At 41.2% G+C, this 17,476-nt stretch overlaps 2 protein-coding genes across 12 annotated transcripts in view; one reads left to right on the top strand and one right to left on the bottom strand.

The window, feature by feature from the left end:
- Positions 1–17,476, bottom strand: part of KLRB1 (killer cell lectin like receptor B1) — a 111,315-nt gene that overhangs the window by 13,443 nt on the left and 80,396 nt on the right. The window lies entirely within an intron of this gene.
- Positions 7–17,476, top strand: part of LOC108404243 (C-type lectin domain family 2 member D11-like) — a 36,737-nt gene continuing 19,267 nt past the window's right edge. Inside the window, exons 1-3 of one of the 3 annotated variants that reach the window (XM_073223824.1) lie at positions 12–3,010; positions 3,762–3,881; positions 10,415–15,663. In XM_073223824.1, the coding sequence (XP_073079925.1) occupies positions 15,600–15,663 (64 nt within the window). In that variant the 5' untranslated portion in view covers positions 12–3,010; positions 3,762–3,881; positions 10,415–15,599. Of the gene's footprint in view, positions 3,882–10,414; positions 15,664–17,476 lie in introns of all 3 variants that reach the window. The other 2 variants (XM_073223823.1, XM_037008722.2) reach the window with 2 other exon arrangements.

Here is a 17,476-nt window from a genome sequence, read left to right as displayed (position 1 = left end):
AAACATTCTTACACCTTGAATATTTTCAGAAAACATCCACCTCCCCCTTGTCATTATTGAACAGTAGTTTTCCCCAATTGCACAAATTTTCTTTGTGTTTTTCTCTTTTTTCTAGTGAGGTAAGGACACATACAATTTACCTTCTCAACAGTTTTTAAGTATACAGTTCGATAGTGTTATGTTCACATTATTGTGGAACAGATCTCCAGGATTTTTTCATCTTGCAAATCTGAAACTCTACACCCATTAAAAAATTCCCTTTATTTCCCTCCCCCCAGCCCCTGGTAACCAATAGTCTTTCCGTTTCTGTAAGTTTTACTACATTAGGTACCTTATATAAGTGGAATAATACAATGATTTGTCCTTTTGTAACTGGCTCATTTCACTTATAATATCATCAAGATTCATATCTATTATAATATGTGACAGTATTTTCTTTCTTTTGAAGGCTGAATAACATTCTGTTATATGTATATACCACATTTTCTTTATCCATTTTTCTGACAATGGCTATTTGGACTGCTTTAAATTCTGGGACATCGTGAATAATGCTGCTATGAACATGGGTATGCAAATATGTCTTAAAGACCCTGCTTACAATTCTTTTGAACATATACACAGAAGTGGGATTACTATATCATATTGTAGTCTTATTTAAAAATTTTGAAGAACACTTATGTTGTTTTGCATAGCAATTGCCCTGTTTGACTATCTCACCAACAGTGCATGAGAGTTCCAATTTTTCCACATCATTGTCAACACTTGTTATTTTCTGTTTTGCTTTTTAAATTTTAACTATACTAACAGATGTGAGGTGGGACCTCTATCTTATTAGCAGATTCACACAAACAATTCAATAATGTTTCTGTTGTCTCTGCTTAGCCTAGGCTTGATTCCTGTTCCCATTTCAGTTCCTCCTGTAATTGTGTAACTTTTGCTTTAGCTTCTAGTTTGGATTCAGTTGCTAGCCAAACTGCCACAAGGAGGGTCCATTTCCTGGCCACAGCAATAACCCAGGCTCCCGCTATCATGCCAAAGACTTCCCCTAGGCCCTCTGGCATTTTGGGGGCATCTCCATATACCTGTGGTGGGCTCCATCCATGTAGGATGGTGGCAACTAGCCCCCACATCGAGCACGCCAGCCAGCCTGGGATTTCCCTCACAGAATTCCCCTTCCCTCTCTCTTGGTGTTCACAGGAATTCCCTTGGTCTTTTGGCTGGCTTGCCAATTGTGTGATCATAAGTCTGATCATACACCCAAATCAGTCACTTGTGATGGGAAACAGCTTGAAAAACTGAAGGAAAGACCTGGAGACACTATGTGAGACGTGAGGGCTTATAAGGACTTACGTAAAAGGAGTCCAGGAGAGGCTCGCTGGATGAGGTTTCACACCACTCTGGTGGACAAGGGAGGGAATGGCTTATATGGGTGGTGGGGTGGGGAGACAAAGACTGTGTGTGTGCCACGGGCAGGGCGACAGAGGCTGTGCCTTGCTAGAAGGGATCATTCATAAGTGACCAGCGCCCCAAGAAACAAAACCTTGGTCAGAGGGGTCTGCCACCCAGTGATATTTCTACAGTTAAGGTAGGCCTAGGTTTGGCCAGCCCCGAGCCATTAACATACCATATACTGAGCATACCACCTGAGGGAGGGGGCCATGTGGACACATGATTATTCTGGGACAAAAGGTTATAAGTGGGCAGTGCTCATCCCCACACGAGGCTCTCCATTTGGTTCCTTTGGTCTATTTTCATACTAGTACCATGTGGTTTTGATTACTATAGCTACAGAATGTACTTTGAAATAGTAAGTGTGAGGCCTCCAGCTTTGTTCTTTTTTCTCAGGATTGTTTTAGCTATAAGGGGTCTTCCATTGTTACATACGAATTTTTGGATTTTTTCTATTTCTGTGAAAATGTCATTGGAATTTTGAAAGGGGCAGCATTAACTTAGAGTAATGTGGACATTTTAACAATATTCATTCTTCCAATTCTTGAACACATATATCCTTCCTTTTGGTTCTGTCTTCTTCAATTTCTTTCCAAGTCTTGTTTTCGTTCCACCTGTGGTGGGCTCCATCCATGTAGGATGGTGGCATATTACTTTCTTGGTTAAATTTATTCCTAAATATTTTATTGTTTTTGATGAGATTGTTTTATTTCTTTTTCAAATATTCCATTGTTAGTGTATAGAAATGCAACTGATTTCTATATATTGGTTTTAATTCTACAACTCTACTGAATTTGTTGATTAGTTCCAACAGTTTTTGGTTAAGTGTCTAGGATTTTCTATATATAAGACCATATGACCTCCAAATAAAGACAATTTTTCATTTTCCTTTCAGATGTGGACGTCTCTTATTTCTTTATCTTATCTGATTGCTGTGGCTAGGACTTCCAGGACTATGTTGAGGGAGAGTGGTGAGAATGGGCACACTTGTCTTTTGCTTGATTTTAGAAGAAAAGCTTTCAACCTTTTACCATAGAGTATGATGTTAGCTGTTGGATTTTTGTATATGGCTTTTATTATACCCAATTCGTTGAAAGTTTTTATTAGGAAAGGATGTTTTTTCTGTCAAATGCTTTTTCTGCATTTATTGAGATAATCATGATTTTTATATTTCCTTCTATTGGTGTGATGTATTGCACTTATTGATTTTTAAATAATATAAACCATTCTTGCATCTCAGGGATAAATCCCACTTACCATGCTGTGTGATCCTTTTAATGTGCTGTTGAAGTCTTGCTAATATTTGTTTTCCTAATTTTGCTGAATTGTCTTTCTGTGTTTTCTTGTAGCTCATTGAGTCCCTCAAAGCAGCTCTTTTGAAACTTTACTTGGTAAATCATAGATCTCTGTGTCTTAGAGTTTGATTGTTGGAGGGTTATTATGACCTTTTGCTGATGTCATGTTTCTTTGATTCTTCCTGTTTCTTGGAGTCTTTTGCATTACTGTTTTCACATTTGAGTAGCAGTCAACTCTTCCAGTCCTTACTGCCTTCAGAAGAGAGGTACCTTTTGTTGCTCCTGCATATATTCTGAGGCATTCTCTGGCCCTGAATGGATATACCTGCTCCAGGCTTCTTGCTCCCTCCTTTGGTAGATTCTCAAGCTTATATTCATCTATGGATCTTATAACACAACAGGCTGACTTTGGTAACGTTGCTTTTCTTTTCCTGAAGGTGGTGCTTAATCTGAAGATTGTGCTTTCTCCCTTGCCCTCAGCCTCTGGCTTATTTTCTGCCTACTTCCTATATAACTGAGCTTGCTCTTGCTGCCACCCTCAGGAGTGCGCACAGGAGCCAGCCAGGGAATCGGTAGAGGTGTGGGTTTGGCACTCAGGGAATTGGGCCAGCTGGGGAAATACATGGGTGAAGTTTTATCCAGCAAGCCTTGACAGGCATCTTGCTGGAGTCCAGAACACACAGTCAGCAAGATCTGTCCAATCTTTAATGCTTGCTGATATTTTTATCTGCCTCATTCCTAGTGTCATAAACTCTTTAGGTATTCTGGATGCTGTGGGAGAGAAAAGTCTCACCCATCTGGGGAAGCCAGGGACTCACCCCCTGACCCATGGGAAGGATCCCAGGTAGCTTCATGTTTCTCTAAGCTGTGCCAGCTTAGGGGAAGGGCAATGCTTGTAAAGTCTTTTACCCACTCTAATACATTCAAACTTGTTTTTGTTTGCTTGTTTTACTACAGTGAAGTGCTGGAAATTACCCTCTAGAAACCTAAGCTCCTATAAAGGTTCTTTTTCTGTAGGTATCTGCCCAAGTTAGTACTTTCCAGATGCTACAGGAAAAGGGGTTGCTGTTGGTTCATAGTCTCCTGCCATTTGCACAGCCATACCGGGGTCTGCCTGCCCTATTACATGATTTACAGGTGAGTGAGACTCCTTAGTCTCCTGGTATGTGGTGCTGGATAATTTTAGAAGATTTGGTTTTTTTGTAGGGGAATATTGGTTATGCACTACTTAGTTTAAACCTCAAAATTAAGTACAATCATTAGCTCTAGTGGAGATTCTATAGTTCCATTTCATACAATGTCTTCATTTTTCCTGAGACTCTTATTTTCAACTATCCATTAGTTGGCTGGGTTTGTTTGTTAAGTCATTTATTTTCAGAAAGAGTCTACAGATGTTGTATTCAATACATTCCTAATGTTAAGTCTTGATTCTGCATTTGCATGAGAACTGGGCGGGTATAAGAACTTGGTCACGCACTGTTTTCCTCAGACAGTTTAGATGTGAATCTTTTATTTTCAGCCATTGCTGTGTCTGTGGCAAAGTCTAAGGTGGGGGTAGATATACCCCATTAGGAGATACATACTTCTTCTTTATACTGAAAAATAAGGAACTTCACTATGATGTGCTTACTATGTTCTGTAAAGTTCATAATTTACCTCTTATTTTAGTAAAGTGTTCACCCATTAATTTTTTCTGTTGTGGTCTAGGCTTCAGGAATACCAATTTTATGCATGTCAAATCTCCTTTCTTCTTTCTCAGCAGTCTCTTTTTTAATTGCTTTGACTTGGTCTGTGATCGATTTTGCATCAGGGTGTTGCCAGCACAGTTTTCCCTTCTTTAAGACTATCAGAGGGTGTTGCTTTCTTACTGATAAGAATATCAGATGTAGTTTTCACTTCCCTTCAGTTATTCCTGATTGGTTTAAGATTCCATTTCTGGGGGAGCTGACACTGTAATTAAATCTGTTTGGTGATGCGGGGCTTAGCAGGAGAGACTCCATTTGGGGCCTGTTGTCTTATTTTTAACACCATGAACCACCATTCCATTGTAAGGGAGTGCAGAGAGCATCAAGAGTCAGAAAAAAGAACTAATGACAACCTGACTGCCTAGAGCGAGAGCCACCCAGTCTTTTCTTGTGTAAATTACCCGAAGCTTCTGAGAAATGCGCCTACCCTAAGTTAGATAACTAGAAGTGGGCAACAGCCTGGGAACGCCTGGGGATGTAAGCCGTGATAAGTCACATAGACATGCTTGGGTAAGCAAGAGATAACAATTGCAGTGGGCAGGCAACTGGCGCGGTCCCTAAAAAGGTTACAATGTTTCCCATTGGATACAATATAGAGTGTGTTTTAAATCTATTAGTTGTAGAACTGCGAGGGCTTTGGTGTAACAGCTGTGAAGATCCTATATAATCAGTACCCAAAGTTGCTTCGGGGTCGGCAGCTCGGACTCGGCCTGCGTGTCAGGGGAGGTGCTGTCGACCCCAGCTTGCTGGCTGAATAAAGACTTTGCTTGAATTTTCATCTCTGTGTCCGTGTGTCTTGTTCTCTGGGAAACCCCAGAGTCCTAGACCCTAACACCATGAACCCCCAATTCCCTCCACGTACTCTTGAAGTGGATTCCACTTTATCCATCTGCCGGATACACCAAAGGCAAGAGGGAAGCACCCAGACAGTTAACCATCCCTCCTCACCTAATTCACTTTTCCAAATCTGGAAAGTCACTTCCCATGTCTGTCTAAGTTGCCTTCAAAGCTATTCAGTTGCTCCTTCCTTTTTTCACCGATGCCAGTCTCAGAAGTGGGGTTTTAGGAAGAATAATTCCACTGGCTTTGAAGAACTCTTGAGTAGAGATACTTAAATATGCCCCAGGTATGTGGCCTGGATCCCTGTTTGCACCTGAGTGTTGGGCAGTTGGGGTGGGGCAGGGTACCTGAAAACAAGAGCTGCTTGTTCCTGGGGACAGACTCCCCCTTTATACTGTGTGGCACCCCCCTCCTTACACAAAGGCAACTTCCCTGATCACTCCTCCCTCACCTCCTGCTTTGGGAAAGAACACTACTAAGGACTGCGGGGCTCCACCCCTTTTACTAACCTGGCAGTGAGTGTTTCTGACCGGATGTTGGGCAGGAAGTTGCTGGAAATTCCCATCACCACAGCTAGGTTAGAAATGAGGAAACTTGGGTCCTATACCAGACCCACTGAATTCATATCTGGAGTTTTACAAGGTCTCTGGGTGATTTGCAGGCATATCAAAGTTTTAGAACCACTGCTGTAAGAGTTTCCTGAAAAATTCCTCCGTTATTTTCAGGTTTTTATTCCAAGGTCCCCCTAGATGTCTGTGGGTGTGGTGGATGAGGGGGGAAGAGATGAGCACTGAGTGGTACTGATTTTCAAGAGTTTTCATTTGATGTTTCCCCACACATTTGCGGGTATTTGTACATGGAGACATGGGGCAGCAATTGCTAGAGTCGAACTGATGAGGAAATACTCAGAAAGTTCTCAAATCCCTTCCCCTCTTGGCAGGTGTGGTGGGAAGCCAAGAAAGCCAAGGAAACAGGATTTCTGTTAAGACTTCAGGAATGTAGAGGAATAACAAGGTGCTTGGGTGCTTGGGATTGAAAGAATATAACAACGTATTCCCTCCTACCCCTGGAACAGCTTGTTGATCATAGTCATAGAAGCCATTAATTTATAATACAGTATCCAGGTAACCTTTACAGAAATGGATTAAAATACAACTAGCATCCTGAATACAGCTATAGTGACCTAATAGTTCCCACTGCAATGGTTCCTGGGTGCTGACTCCCCCCTAGCTTTGTAGTAAATGTATAAAAGGCATGGCCCTGCTGTACTCAGGGCTCAGATCTTTGGAGCTCACTCTCCTCTGAGCCCACTGGTGTGAAATGAAGTTCCAGCCTCCAAGACCTCCAAGTACCGCTTGGTTCTTCCACCCTCGATTCAGTCCAGGTTTTCTGGTTTTCTGTAACAGAACTTCCTTGGCAGTTGCTTTAAAACCCCTGTAATTTTTAACTGAGTTAATATACTAACAGATCGTACTGGAAAGCAGCACAATGCTTTTCTTTCTGTCCTTAAGATTTCTTTGTAATAATGTCAGAAAGTAAAAGTTATCACTAAAACACTTAAACCTCATTATTTCATTTGACTCACCAATATGTGTTACCCAGTTTTTATTTTCTTGATTTCATAGAGGAGCAGAGAACAAACTCTGTTTCCTATCTCCAATACCCAGGGTTCCTTTTGCAACGTTTGATACCACTCCTTGCTGTTATAGTACTACAAATATCCAGTCACGTGGGGAAACAACTAAAATAAAATTTTGCCACTTCACAGGTCTGCTGAAGCCTGGCCACAGTACTTAAAAGTTAGTTCTGCTTTTGGTTAAGTGGTCTGGCCAAATTCCAGTGGATTAAAACAATACTTACTGGTTGCATTGCTAGGAGTCTTTTAACTGTTTGCAACGTAAAATGTAATCCGTATTGCTTAGACTTTGCAAACTGAAATATAATATTCTTTTAGGTCTTCTATTAGAACTTTAGAAGGTAAGTAAATATCATCTTACCTCTGAGCAAGATTTACGTATGTATATGGTGACCTGGAGGGCCTTACTGTTGCCCTCAGCCTGAATATACTTAAGAGAGGTTTCTGCTGGACATGGGCTCCTCATCTCCTTTTCCTTAAAGCATTTACTTTAGAAAACTTGCAGTTGTACATTCTTTCTCTCTGCCCCAGTGAGATGTAAATCGCCAGCTTCTTGCCAGTTTTACAACCTAGGAATATCTTTCTCAAGGATCTAGGAGCCATCCCTTTGAAGTAAAATGGCCAAGAAGGCAGACAGTTCTGTCTCCCAGTCTCAATGGTAGAGTAGGAGTCTAACTTCCATTAGTGCTAATCAGTCATTATTGTTTCACTTTCTTAAACTATGTGCTGTTTTAAGATATACACGTATATATATTGTTGTTTTATATTCTCTTTGTCGTTTCCTATAAAGGTAAAGTTTTATTTGCATTGTCAGCTGCTATAATCTGGATGGTCAGGATACTGCTGTTGCTTCTATTTAGCTACTTCAAGAAAAGGCAATTGATTCTGTTTGCTTTTAAATATAATTTGCCCAGTCTGCTCCTGCCCTCATTCACATTCTCTGTTTTCAGGGCAGAGCCATGTTGCTCTTCCTGCTGCTGCTCTTACTTGCTTGTTTGTCTACCTCACAGGTGATTCTGATTCACCAAGGTAGGAACCAGTGCTTGTAAGTTGTGGTTGCCTTATGAAATGAACATCTTTAAAATTCTATTTACCCTTCAGTAAGGGTAGATGGTTGGAAAGGATGGATAAATTTCTCTTTAAAAAGTTAAGGTCATAGCAAAGCAAAAATACAGCTCTCCACCTTAATCTTTCTTCTGTATGGGTTGGTGCCTTTACTTATTTATAGTAGCCTCCACTAGTTTCTAAGGGGCCTTTTTCATATTTATATTTAAGGAATTCTGGCAGCAAATGATCTTTGCTTAGGCTCCTTAGCTCATGTTACACACACACATAGCACATTTATTTAGAGCTCTGTGCATGTAACACTGGTCACATTTGGTTCTAGGTTAAGGATGATTGTTAGATTCCTGTATCACTGAGCTAAACTCAATTATAGTGAGTAAAAGTCGTCTGGTTTTTTTAAAAAATAACAGACTATTTTAGAGCAGTTTTAGGTTAATGGAAAAATTGACCAAAAAATAGAGTTCCCACACCCATCTTCCTCCCACAGTTTCCTGTTACTATTGTAACTGATGAACAGATATATTGCTACATTGCTATTAACCAAAGTTCATGGTTTGTGCCGAGGTTCACACTTACATTGTGTATTCTATGGGCTCTATATTCTATGCCAATTTATCCATCATTACAGTGTCATACAGAATAGTTCCCTTGCCTTTAAACATCCCCTGTGCTCCATGTATTCATCCCTCACAACCCTCCCCCATCAACCACAGATCTATTCACTGTGTCTAGAGTTATGTCTTTTCCAGGATGTCAAATATTTGGAAGATTACAGCATGTAGCCTTTCTAGGTAGCCTTCTTTCACTTAGCAATACTGAAGTTCCCTCTGTCTTTTCTTGAGAGCATTTTTTTTAAGACCCAGAAAATATGCCATTTTTTGGAAATTTCCCACTGTGTTTATCCATTCATACATTAACAGGAATCTTGGTTACTCCCAAGTTCTGTCATTTGTTGTTACTGGGCACAGTGGATTCTCCTATCCATGAGCCTCAGCTGTCACACCATGTGAGGTTTAGCGAGGAACAAGCTCTTACTTGGCATTAGCAGGGGAAACCCTGTCTGCCTGAGAGGGAGACGAAGTTTCCAGTTTAAAGGCTACGGGGCTTAAGGAGGTGGGCTGTAGGGACTGTGTGGTGAAGTCAGCCACGCCTGCATTACTAAAGTCAGGCTTCCTAATATGCTGTATGTTATGGTATTAGTTCTAAGCTTCTCGGGTAGAGATTTTAGCATTAAAATGAGCATTTACTTTAGGTTGCCCCAAATGCTGTCAGGATGGTCCTAAACTGGTTCTGACTGCGTTCTTGCGGTTTTTCTAAGATTAGAAGCCATGTGCGTTTGTGTTGTGGGGAGGGTTAGAAGAGAAACATGGGAAACAGCCAGCAGACACCGTGGTAGTAAGATACATACTGCCTCTCAGCTTTACTTCTTCACGTTCCAACTGTCCCTTGTTCCTGTTCCTATATCCTACCCTAGGCAACATTACAAATACAGCTTCTAGCAACATGGGTGTCAGAGTTTTGGGTGGACATCAGTCTTCAACCATTTACGTACATGCCAAGGAGCCAGAGGGTTGGATCATATGATAGGTAAATTTAACTTCTCAAAAAACTGCCAGACTATCTTCCAAAGAGTCAACCTGCTTTTTGTTATCACACCTGCTGAAACTTCTACACGATTTCGGAGATTAAAACAGTGTGTGTTGGTTGGGGGCGAGGGATGTGTTGCTCGAAGACTGATTTCTGCAATTACTGGCTTAACAATATAACATGTATTGCTCACACAAATTGGCCTGACACAGGCCCCAGGGCAGAACCTAGGCTCTGAAATCTGATCACCCCCAAGAACGTTCGAGAGCTAAGAGAGGCGGACTTAACTGAAAGGAGGCAGAGCCACGTCCCCGTGTTCAGTAGCCAGGGCATCAGCTTCCAGGTCCTCAGTGGGCTTTCCCTGCTCTCCCTGAGGTACCTAGTTTGGGAGCCAGGCCTGGGTGGAGAGCTGCACCCCAAGATCGGGGCCAGGGAGTGAGGACATTCTCTCGCCCTTGTCTGTCCACTGTCAGTGGGGCCTCCCAGGCTGGGCAGGGTTCTGTGACCCTCCCGGGAGCAAAGGAAGCCAGTGAAGTGCGCTTTCCATTTGCAAGTTTGCAGGCACAGCTTCCTCCTGTGCCCTCAGAGAAATTAAATTTCAGGACGCAAAACTCAAAGCAAAAAGCCCCACATGGAGGCCTGGTCCCCTGCCAGCAATGGCGGGAGGTCAGGGCCTGGAGGCAGGGAGGGGGGAGGGGGTCACCATAAGGCGGGGGCTGCTGCGGGAGCAGCCCAGAGCCCTGCAGCCCTGAGATCCTAAGGGCTCCACTCTTCCGCTTTTTCTTTTTTTTTCCCAGAGCTTCTGGTTAGAATGAAGAGGAACCATCACTGTGAGAACTAAACAAGCCTTCTCTGTTTACCGCAAGGTATGACTTGCGGGATGGTGAGCTCATGCCCTGGCCAGGCAATTATAAATAAATCTTACTGAATTTCAACCCAAATACCCTGGGCCCCTGACCCTCCGTCTTCCTCAGAGTTTGCAGAATGTTCTGGGGGTGAGTGGGGGTGTAAGTCCGGGGGGAAAATAGGTTTTCCCCTGCCTGGGGCAAATAAACCTTTGAAGCTGAAATCAGTCAAAGGGAGAAATAAAGTGGGAGAAACCCATTTATTGCTTATAAGCAGTCATCTACTTCTGCTAGCCCATATCTATTGCGACCTGGCTGCAGAAAGACCCCAACAAACCTCTCTAGTCCAGGTGCCAGTTGGCTCTCCACCCCTTGTGATCACCTGTTGATATGGAGATGGTACTTCTCTCCATTCCTTGGAAACACCTATTGACATGGAGATGCGCTAAGGCAAGGCTAGAGATTCTGGAAATATTGTACTTTTCCTCAGGGGGAACTCCCTGGGACAGGCCCACTGCCTGTGGCTTATGGGCTCTCCGAAAGGTTGCAGATGAGAGGGAAACCGTTCTTTGTCTTCTGGTCGGGGTCTTGCCCACTTTTATGTCTCAGTCTCAGTCCCTCAACTCCTTTGCCTTGTGCCCTGTGCCTGGGGTGGAAGTTTGTGAAACCTGCAAACCCAAGAAGCCTTGGTATTTTAATTGGAAGCTACAATCCATTTGGAACTGACCCAAGTCCCCTTCTTCTCCAGGAATACAAATGCACCAACTTTTTGGAGAAGTCTTGTTTTTAAACTGGGTCTCAGTATGCTCAAGCTCTCTGTGGCAGAGTAGGGTGTGTTTAAAAAAAAAATTGTTTCCTTCTGAGGTGTCATACCAGCTAGGCGTGCCACTGTTTTCAAAACATTTTGCTCTTAGCTGTTGTAGTTTTCATGGCATCAGAGAATCATGATCTTTTTAAATGTCCATGTCTTGACTAGATATCAGAGCTCACACCTACCTTGCCTGGGTCATTCTGGAAATTGACACAATCAAATCACTTCTGGAAAATGACCCAATCTGCACTCATCAAGATAGTAATTAATAACGATTGTTTTGTGAATGTTGTCAATTTAAAATTTTATCAGAACCAGATTTTAGGATTCAGAATAGTAAAGTTTTGTTTTTGTTTTGTTTTGTTTTGTTTTTTCTTTACTATTGGGAAAGAGGGCGAATGTCAGTTCAGTTCTCTTATTTTTCAGAGACACTTCCTGCTGGCAGTTTCTGGGCATTTCAAGCACAAACACCAAAAGAAAGAATAGGTTTGGGAAATTTAAAGCTTACAAAATAGAAAAAAAGGCCATATGAGAAATTTTTATTAATGCAGTATGCCTTTGTCAGGAGGAAAAAATTTCCTCTATCCCTTAAAGTTCTTCTAGCTGATCTAAGAATCAAATTGACATGTGACATACTAAAAGGCGAAAAAAACAAAGTTTCATTACATACATACCAGGAAGTCATAGACATGGGTTCCTGAGACAGTCAGGGAGAATGAGTTATATATGTCATCCTCAACCAAGAAGAGGATAGGGGCAGCTCAAAATAATCTGCACATCACAATGATACATTGTGCTGCAGCCTGCCCATGGTCCCCACATTTTAATTACTTTCTGTCCAGCCCTTTCCACCTCTCTTCCATATTACAAGCCACTGTCATATCAAATCTCCTAAAAGCACCATTTTTATTACTGATACCCCCATTGCACACCTACCTTTTGTGGGCTCACCAATGGCTATATCCTGGCCATTTTGTGTGTCTAATCTACCTTTATAACGTCATTGTTATCAATTTTTAGACTTTCCAAATCATGCACTCAACACCAGTGATTCTCAACAGAGGCTACCTTTTAGTATCACTGGAGGACATGAGTCATTCATGTTGTATGGTACTTCAAAATTCCTCAAGCTCCACAAAATAGATATTTTAAATAATTCTTAATACTAATAGTAGTAACTTTTGTCAAAGGTGAGTAACCTTTTTCTTAAGGATTCTGTGACAATTTATTATGGAATTTACCCTTAAATGGCTATTGCTATGTTTTCAAGTTCATTGATCTTTTCTTCTGCAAGTCTAAGCTGCCATTAACTAAGCCATCCAGTGAATTTTTCACTTCAAGACATTGCAGTTTTTATCACTAAAAGTTTGAGTTGGTCTCCTTTTCTTTTATCTTTCATGGCTCTAGTTAATAGAGTTACATGAATATTTTAATTTCTTTACCTCCTAATTGTAGTACCTGTCAGTCCTGGGACTTTTTCTATTGGTTGATTTTCTTCTCATCTTGGGTCCTACTTTTCTGCTTCTTTGAAATCTTTGCCGTCCAGAGATTGTAAATTTTTACCTTGCTCCTCTAAATATTCTTGATTTGTTCTGGGACACAGTTAAAAAATTATTTGGACAACAGTTCTAACCTTTGGGGCATTCCTTTATTAAGATCTGTGTAAAAGTAAAAACTGCAGTTCCTTCCTTCTTTACGTTTCTTCTCTGTGTGTGTGTCCTTTACTGCTTAGAACTCTTCACTTCTGATCCAATGTGTGGGAGTTTTCCCCCCACCAAGCAATTCTCTGAGGCACCAGGGCGTCCTACAATTTAACTCAGTTCTAACACTATCTGCCTGAAGATAGTGTCAGATTCACAAGACTTTGCCCCAGTTCAGACACCAGTCACAAGTTACAGGTTCTCAAATTACCCACAACTTGTATCCGATTTCACTACAAAATCAGAGGTCCCCATGACCCCCTCCTCAAGTTCAATTAATTTGCTTGAGTGGCTAATAGAACTCAGGGAAACACATTTACCAGTTTATTAAAGGATATGATCAAGGAAACAGATGTACAGCCAGATGAAGAGAGACATAGGTGAGGTCTGGTAGGGTCCTGTGCACAGGAGCATCCATGTCTATGAAGTTGTGGTGCATCACCCTCCTGTGTCAACGTGTTCATAAGCTCTCTGAGCTCCTCACTGCTGGGATTTTATGGAGGCTTCTTCATGTAGGTATGATCAATTAACTCCATTTCCCTCACCCTCTATCCGCTCTTGGGGGGGCGTGGGCGGATCAGAATATTCCAAGCTTCTTAACAGGTTTTGGTCATTGTTGTGACCAGCGCCCATCCAGAAGCCACCCAGAGTTGCCTCATTAGAACAAAAGATGCTCCTAGTGCTGTGATTACTTAAGAACTTAAAAAATGAAAATGGTAGTTTAATTAAACAAAGATTTTATTTGGGAATAGGAGAGGAATTCCAATTTGGGAAAAGCAAACTAACATGAACCACAGGCAAGTCTGAAGGCGCAAAGGGGAGGCTAGTTTTTATTAGGTTCTGGGGGGAAATTGAGGCGGATTGGTGTGAACGTAAATTCACAGGGGAAACCAAGAGTTTGAAGTTGTACTTTCTCACTGGTTTTTCTCTGGCTAATCACTCTCCACTACTTAGGTAAGATAATTCTTAGTACTTCTGAAATGCCCCCTAAGTGATAAGGTTTTCTAGTCTGGTTAGTCTGAACAGGCTCTATTCCCATCTCAGTGGGAATGACGGAGTTTCCTTTAATTGCAGGGCACCAAGCGAGGACAACTGGTAGCTAATGCTTATAGCCCCAAATTCCATATTGGACTATCAACAAGTTTTTTTAAAGGCAAAATTATGGGAAAGGCTTGTAGGGTGTGTGACCAGCATGTGCCCATTCTTCTGATTGGTTAATGATGAGGTGATGGGATTACTTCAGGAATCTTAGGGGTCAGTCTGGTTCTACCAAGTCTGGGGTCTCTGTGTGTGCAAGTTGCTTATCTGGTGGGAGCCTAAGTTCCTGCAAAACATCTCAAGGAAACATAAATCAGGAGTTTATCTGTGGCCTTGAGGAGGAACTTGACTCCAGTGTGTCTAGAGTTTGCTTTACTCCCATTTCAAACTCCCATTTCATTTAATCTCCAACTACTCAGTCTTAATTCCCATCCTCTAGGTCCTAACTGAGGGACTTCAGCTTTTCTTTTTAATGAGAAGTCTGAAGGGCTTCATGGGGGTGGTGGGAACAGGGGGGACTGACCTGCTCAGTGTCAGTACAGGAGTCTGATCAGTACACTGCTGAATTCAAGGGGAACACTATAAATCTCCAGGGTTCTCTCAGCACATCTTCTTCCTTTCTGATCCTCTGTCTTCTAGACACTTTGTTTCATTTTTGCCTCTTGGACTCCTGGAACCATTAGCATTTGCTTGGGTTTCCCATTTGTAGGTAAAATTGCAACATTTCCAGAATCTCTTCCCTGGCCTTAGTGCATCTCCATGTCAATAAGTGTTTCCAAGGGGTAGAGAGAAGTCCATCTCCATATCAATAGGTAATTAGAAGGGGAAGCAAGGGCATATCTGGACTGGAGAGGTTGGGTGGGGCCCCCTTTCCTCCAGTTGGGTTGTGAGAGACACAGGTGAGCAGAAGTGGATGACTCCTTGTAAGCAATAAATGGGTTTCTCCCACTTTATTTCTCCTTTTCACTGATTTCGGTTTCAAAGGAATTTTGCCCCAGGATTTCCCCCAGTGTTAAACCATTCTTAAGTAATGTCTTTGAAATACTGAGCAATAAGCGGGTGCAATTTTAGGGCTCACCAGTTTTGTTTTCAGAGGATCACTGCCCTTCATTGTGTGATGCCCAGCATCTTGAAAGGATTTTTTCATACTACTTCTTTCCTTTCTTTCATTCTTTTTTAGTTGATTCAGGCAGAAAGGTATATATGGTCCCTGTTACTCCTTTTTGACAGGACAGAAGCCTGTTGAATTGATCTAAGATGAAAGCACTATGCATTTTAAAATTCTAAAGCACTTAGCAGTTTCAAGTATGTATTCTATTTGTTCTGGAGTGTTCTTTCCCTCAGAGCCAGATACTACTTGTCCTTTGACTAAAGCTCAGGAAATATTAATGGTCTGACATATTCATTCCTATAGTCAACTTATTCCCAATTTTCCAATGAATCTCCTTTTAGTAACTCATCATCTTATGGAGAAGCTGTGATTGCAAAACAGTGTAATTCAAAGGTTACCCATTACTTCGCTTTCAGTTTTTAGTTCCTGCCTATAGCAGCTTTGTTACAAAGCAGAAATATTCATTGAAGAAGTAAGATGACAGCTAAGGAATCTTCACTGAAAATGTTAGAGACAGATGGTACAGCAGAGAATGGATCTGGTAATGTAAACTTGATGCAATTAAAAAAACCCAAAAAGGCGGCAGAGGAGCTCTCCTTCCACTGCAGCATTTCAGGAGAGTTAGCACCTCACAGTCAACGTCTATAGGAGACAGGTTTTAAGGAAGTAGAGATGGGTGGCAGGCTAGGTGTGTAATTGTTACATATATTATTGTATTTATTGTGTGTGTTTAAACATTTCTGGGGCAGGAGAAATGAACAGTTAATTAGATTATAGGAGAATAAAGGGAAAACATACTTTGCATTTATATTCTCAGTCCTAGTTTCCCTAGGTTCCTGGCAACTTGCCCCCTGGCAAGTCACAGTATAATGCTAAGTAACAGGTCATTTAAACCCCAGAGCGACAGGCAAACTCAGACTCCAGTTTTGTAACATGTATACTAACAAAAGGTTCCCCCCAAAACTGGGACTTTTGGTGACTAGATCCTTTGTAATTTAAAAACAGATGTGGGGATTCTGGGGTGGAGGTGGCAGCTTGAACCCACCAAGAAGCAAATCCTTTAGCATTCCTTCGTGTGTAGGAAATGGGATGAGAAAGAGGAATAACATAATGTGTATTTATACTTCAGTCCAGAAGAAAGGATAGCATCTAATGAACCTGTTTTCTACTTTTTGAAAAACATATTTCATTCTTTTTCTTCTTTCCTTCTTCCTTCTCCCTGAATTTAATTTGATTTACTTTTTTTCTAGGGAAGACAGAATATTGGATTCCCTGCGAAACAGGGTTCAGACTTAAAAGAGTTCTTAGAGAAGGTTCTTTACCCACTAAGCCAAGTGCTTAGATAGCTGAAACCAGCAATCAGAATGTTTCCCTTGACACAGATCAGAATGTTATGCACTGCAAACATGAAACATGTTTTGATATGCAAACCATTTAAGTAAACTAAATTTTTTGGATTATGAAACTACAAGTTAAAATGAGACCAGTAGGGGTATGTGGGGGGGACTTGGTGAAGGGGAGAGCCTAGTAAACATAATGTTCTTCAATCTTCTGCATCCATGGATGTTTTGTTGCCCTTGTCTAGCTTGGATTAATACTTAGTCTATAGGCACAGACCTGATCATCTACATTTGTCCTCTTACAGCACTAAATTATGTTTTCTGCCTTTATCTTGCATCTACCTACCACTTCAGCATTTTATTTAAAAAAATAATGATAATAAGGGAGAAACGTGGGATTCACATATAAATCAAGTATAAAAGTCAAACGAATAATCATATCTGACTTGATTGTTTATAGTTCATGATGCGTGATCAAAACCAAAAGTTTCTGTGATATGACTGCTCTTGCACTGTTCACCATGTAAGAACTTATTCACTATGTAAGAACTTGTTCACCATGTAAAAACTTGTTCGTTATGCTTCAGAAGATTGGAGACTGTTGAGAATTAGGCTTGGGGTTGATTAATGATTGTGCATTGAGTCCCCTATACAGAATTTTATTGTTGCCAACAACCATTTGATCAATAAATATGAAAGATGCCCTCTCAAAAAGAAAAAAAAAACCATAATGTTCTTCATGTAATTATAGATTAATGATACCAAAAAAAAAAAATTAGACCAGTAACATGGTTTATTTCTTTGTTCTAGGAGATAATTCTTAATATTGTTTTTCCAACTAGAAATTTGAAGGTTATTGTACTCAGTGGAATGTAAGAGGTTTATGAGTTTGGAGGGAGACTGGCAAGGTGTGCACCATAAGGAAGGTGAGAGAGAAGTAAACAACGGAGAAATGGAGCATGATACAAAGGAGGATGTTAGCCCGAGGAGCTAAATGCAGAGAATACAGGAGAC

This window comes from Manis javanica, chromosome 15 (genome assembly GCF_040802235.1).
Source record: "Manis javanica isolate MJ-LG chromosome 15, MJ_LKY, whole genome shotgun sequence".
Taxonomy (NCBI): Eukaryota; Metazoa; Chordata; class Mammalia; order Pholidota; family Manidae; genus Manis; species Manis javanica.
The sequence above is the reverse complement of the archived record's forward strand: the minus strand, read 5'-3'. Positions and strand labels throughout refer to the sequence as shown.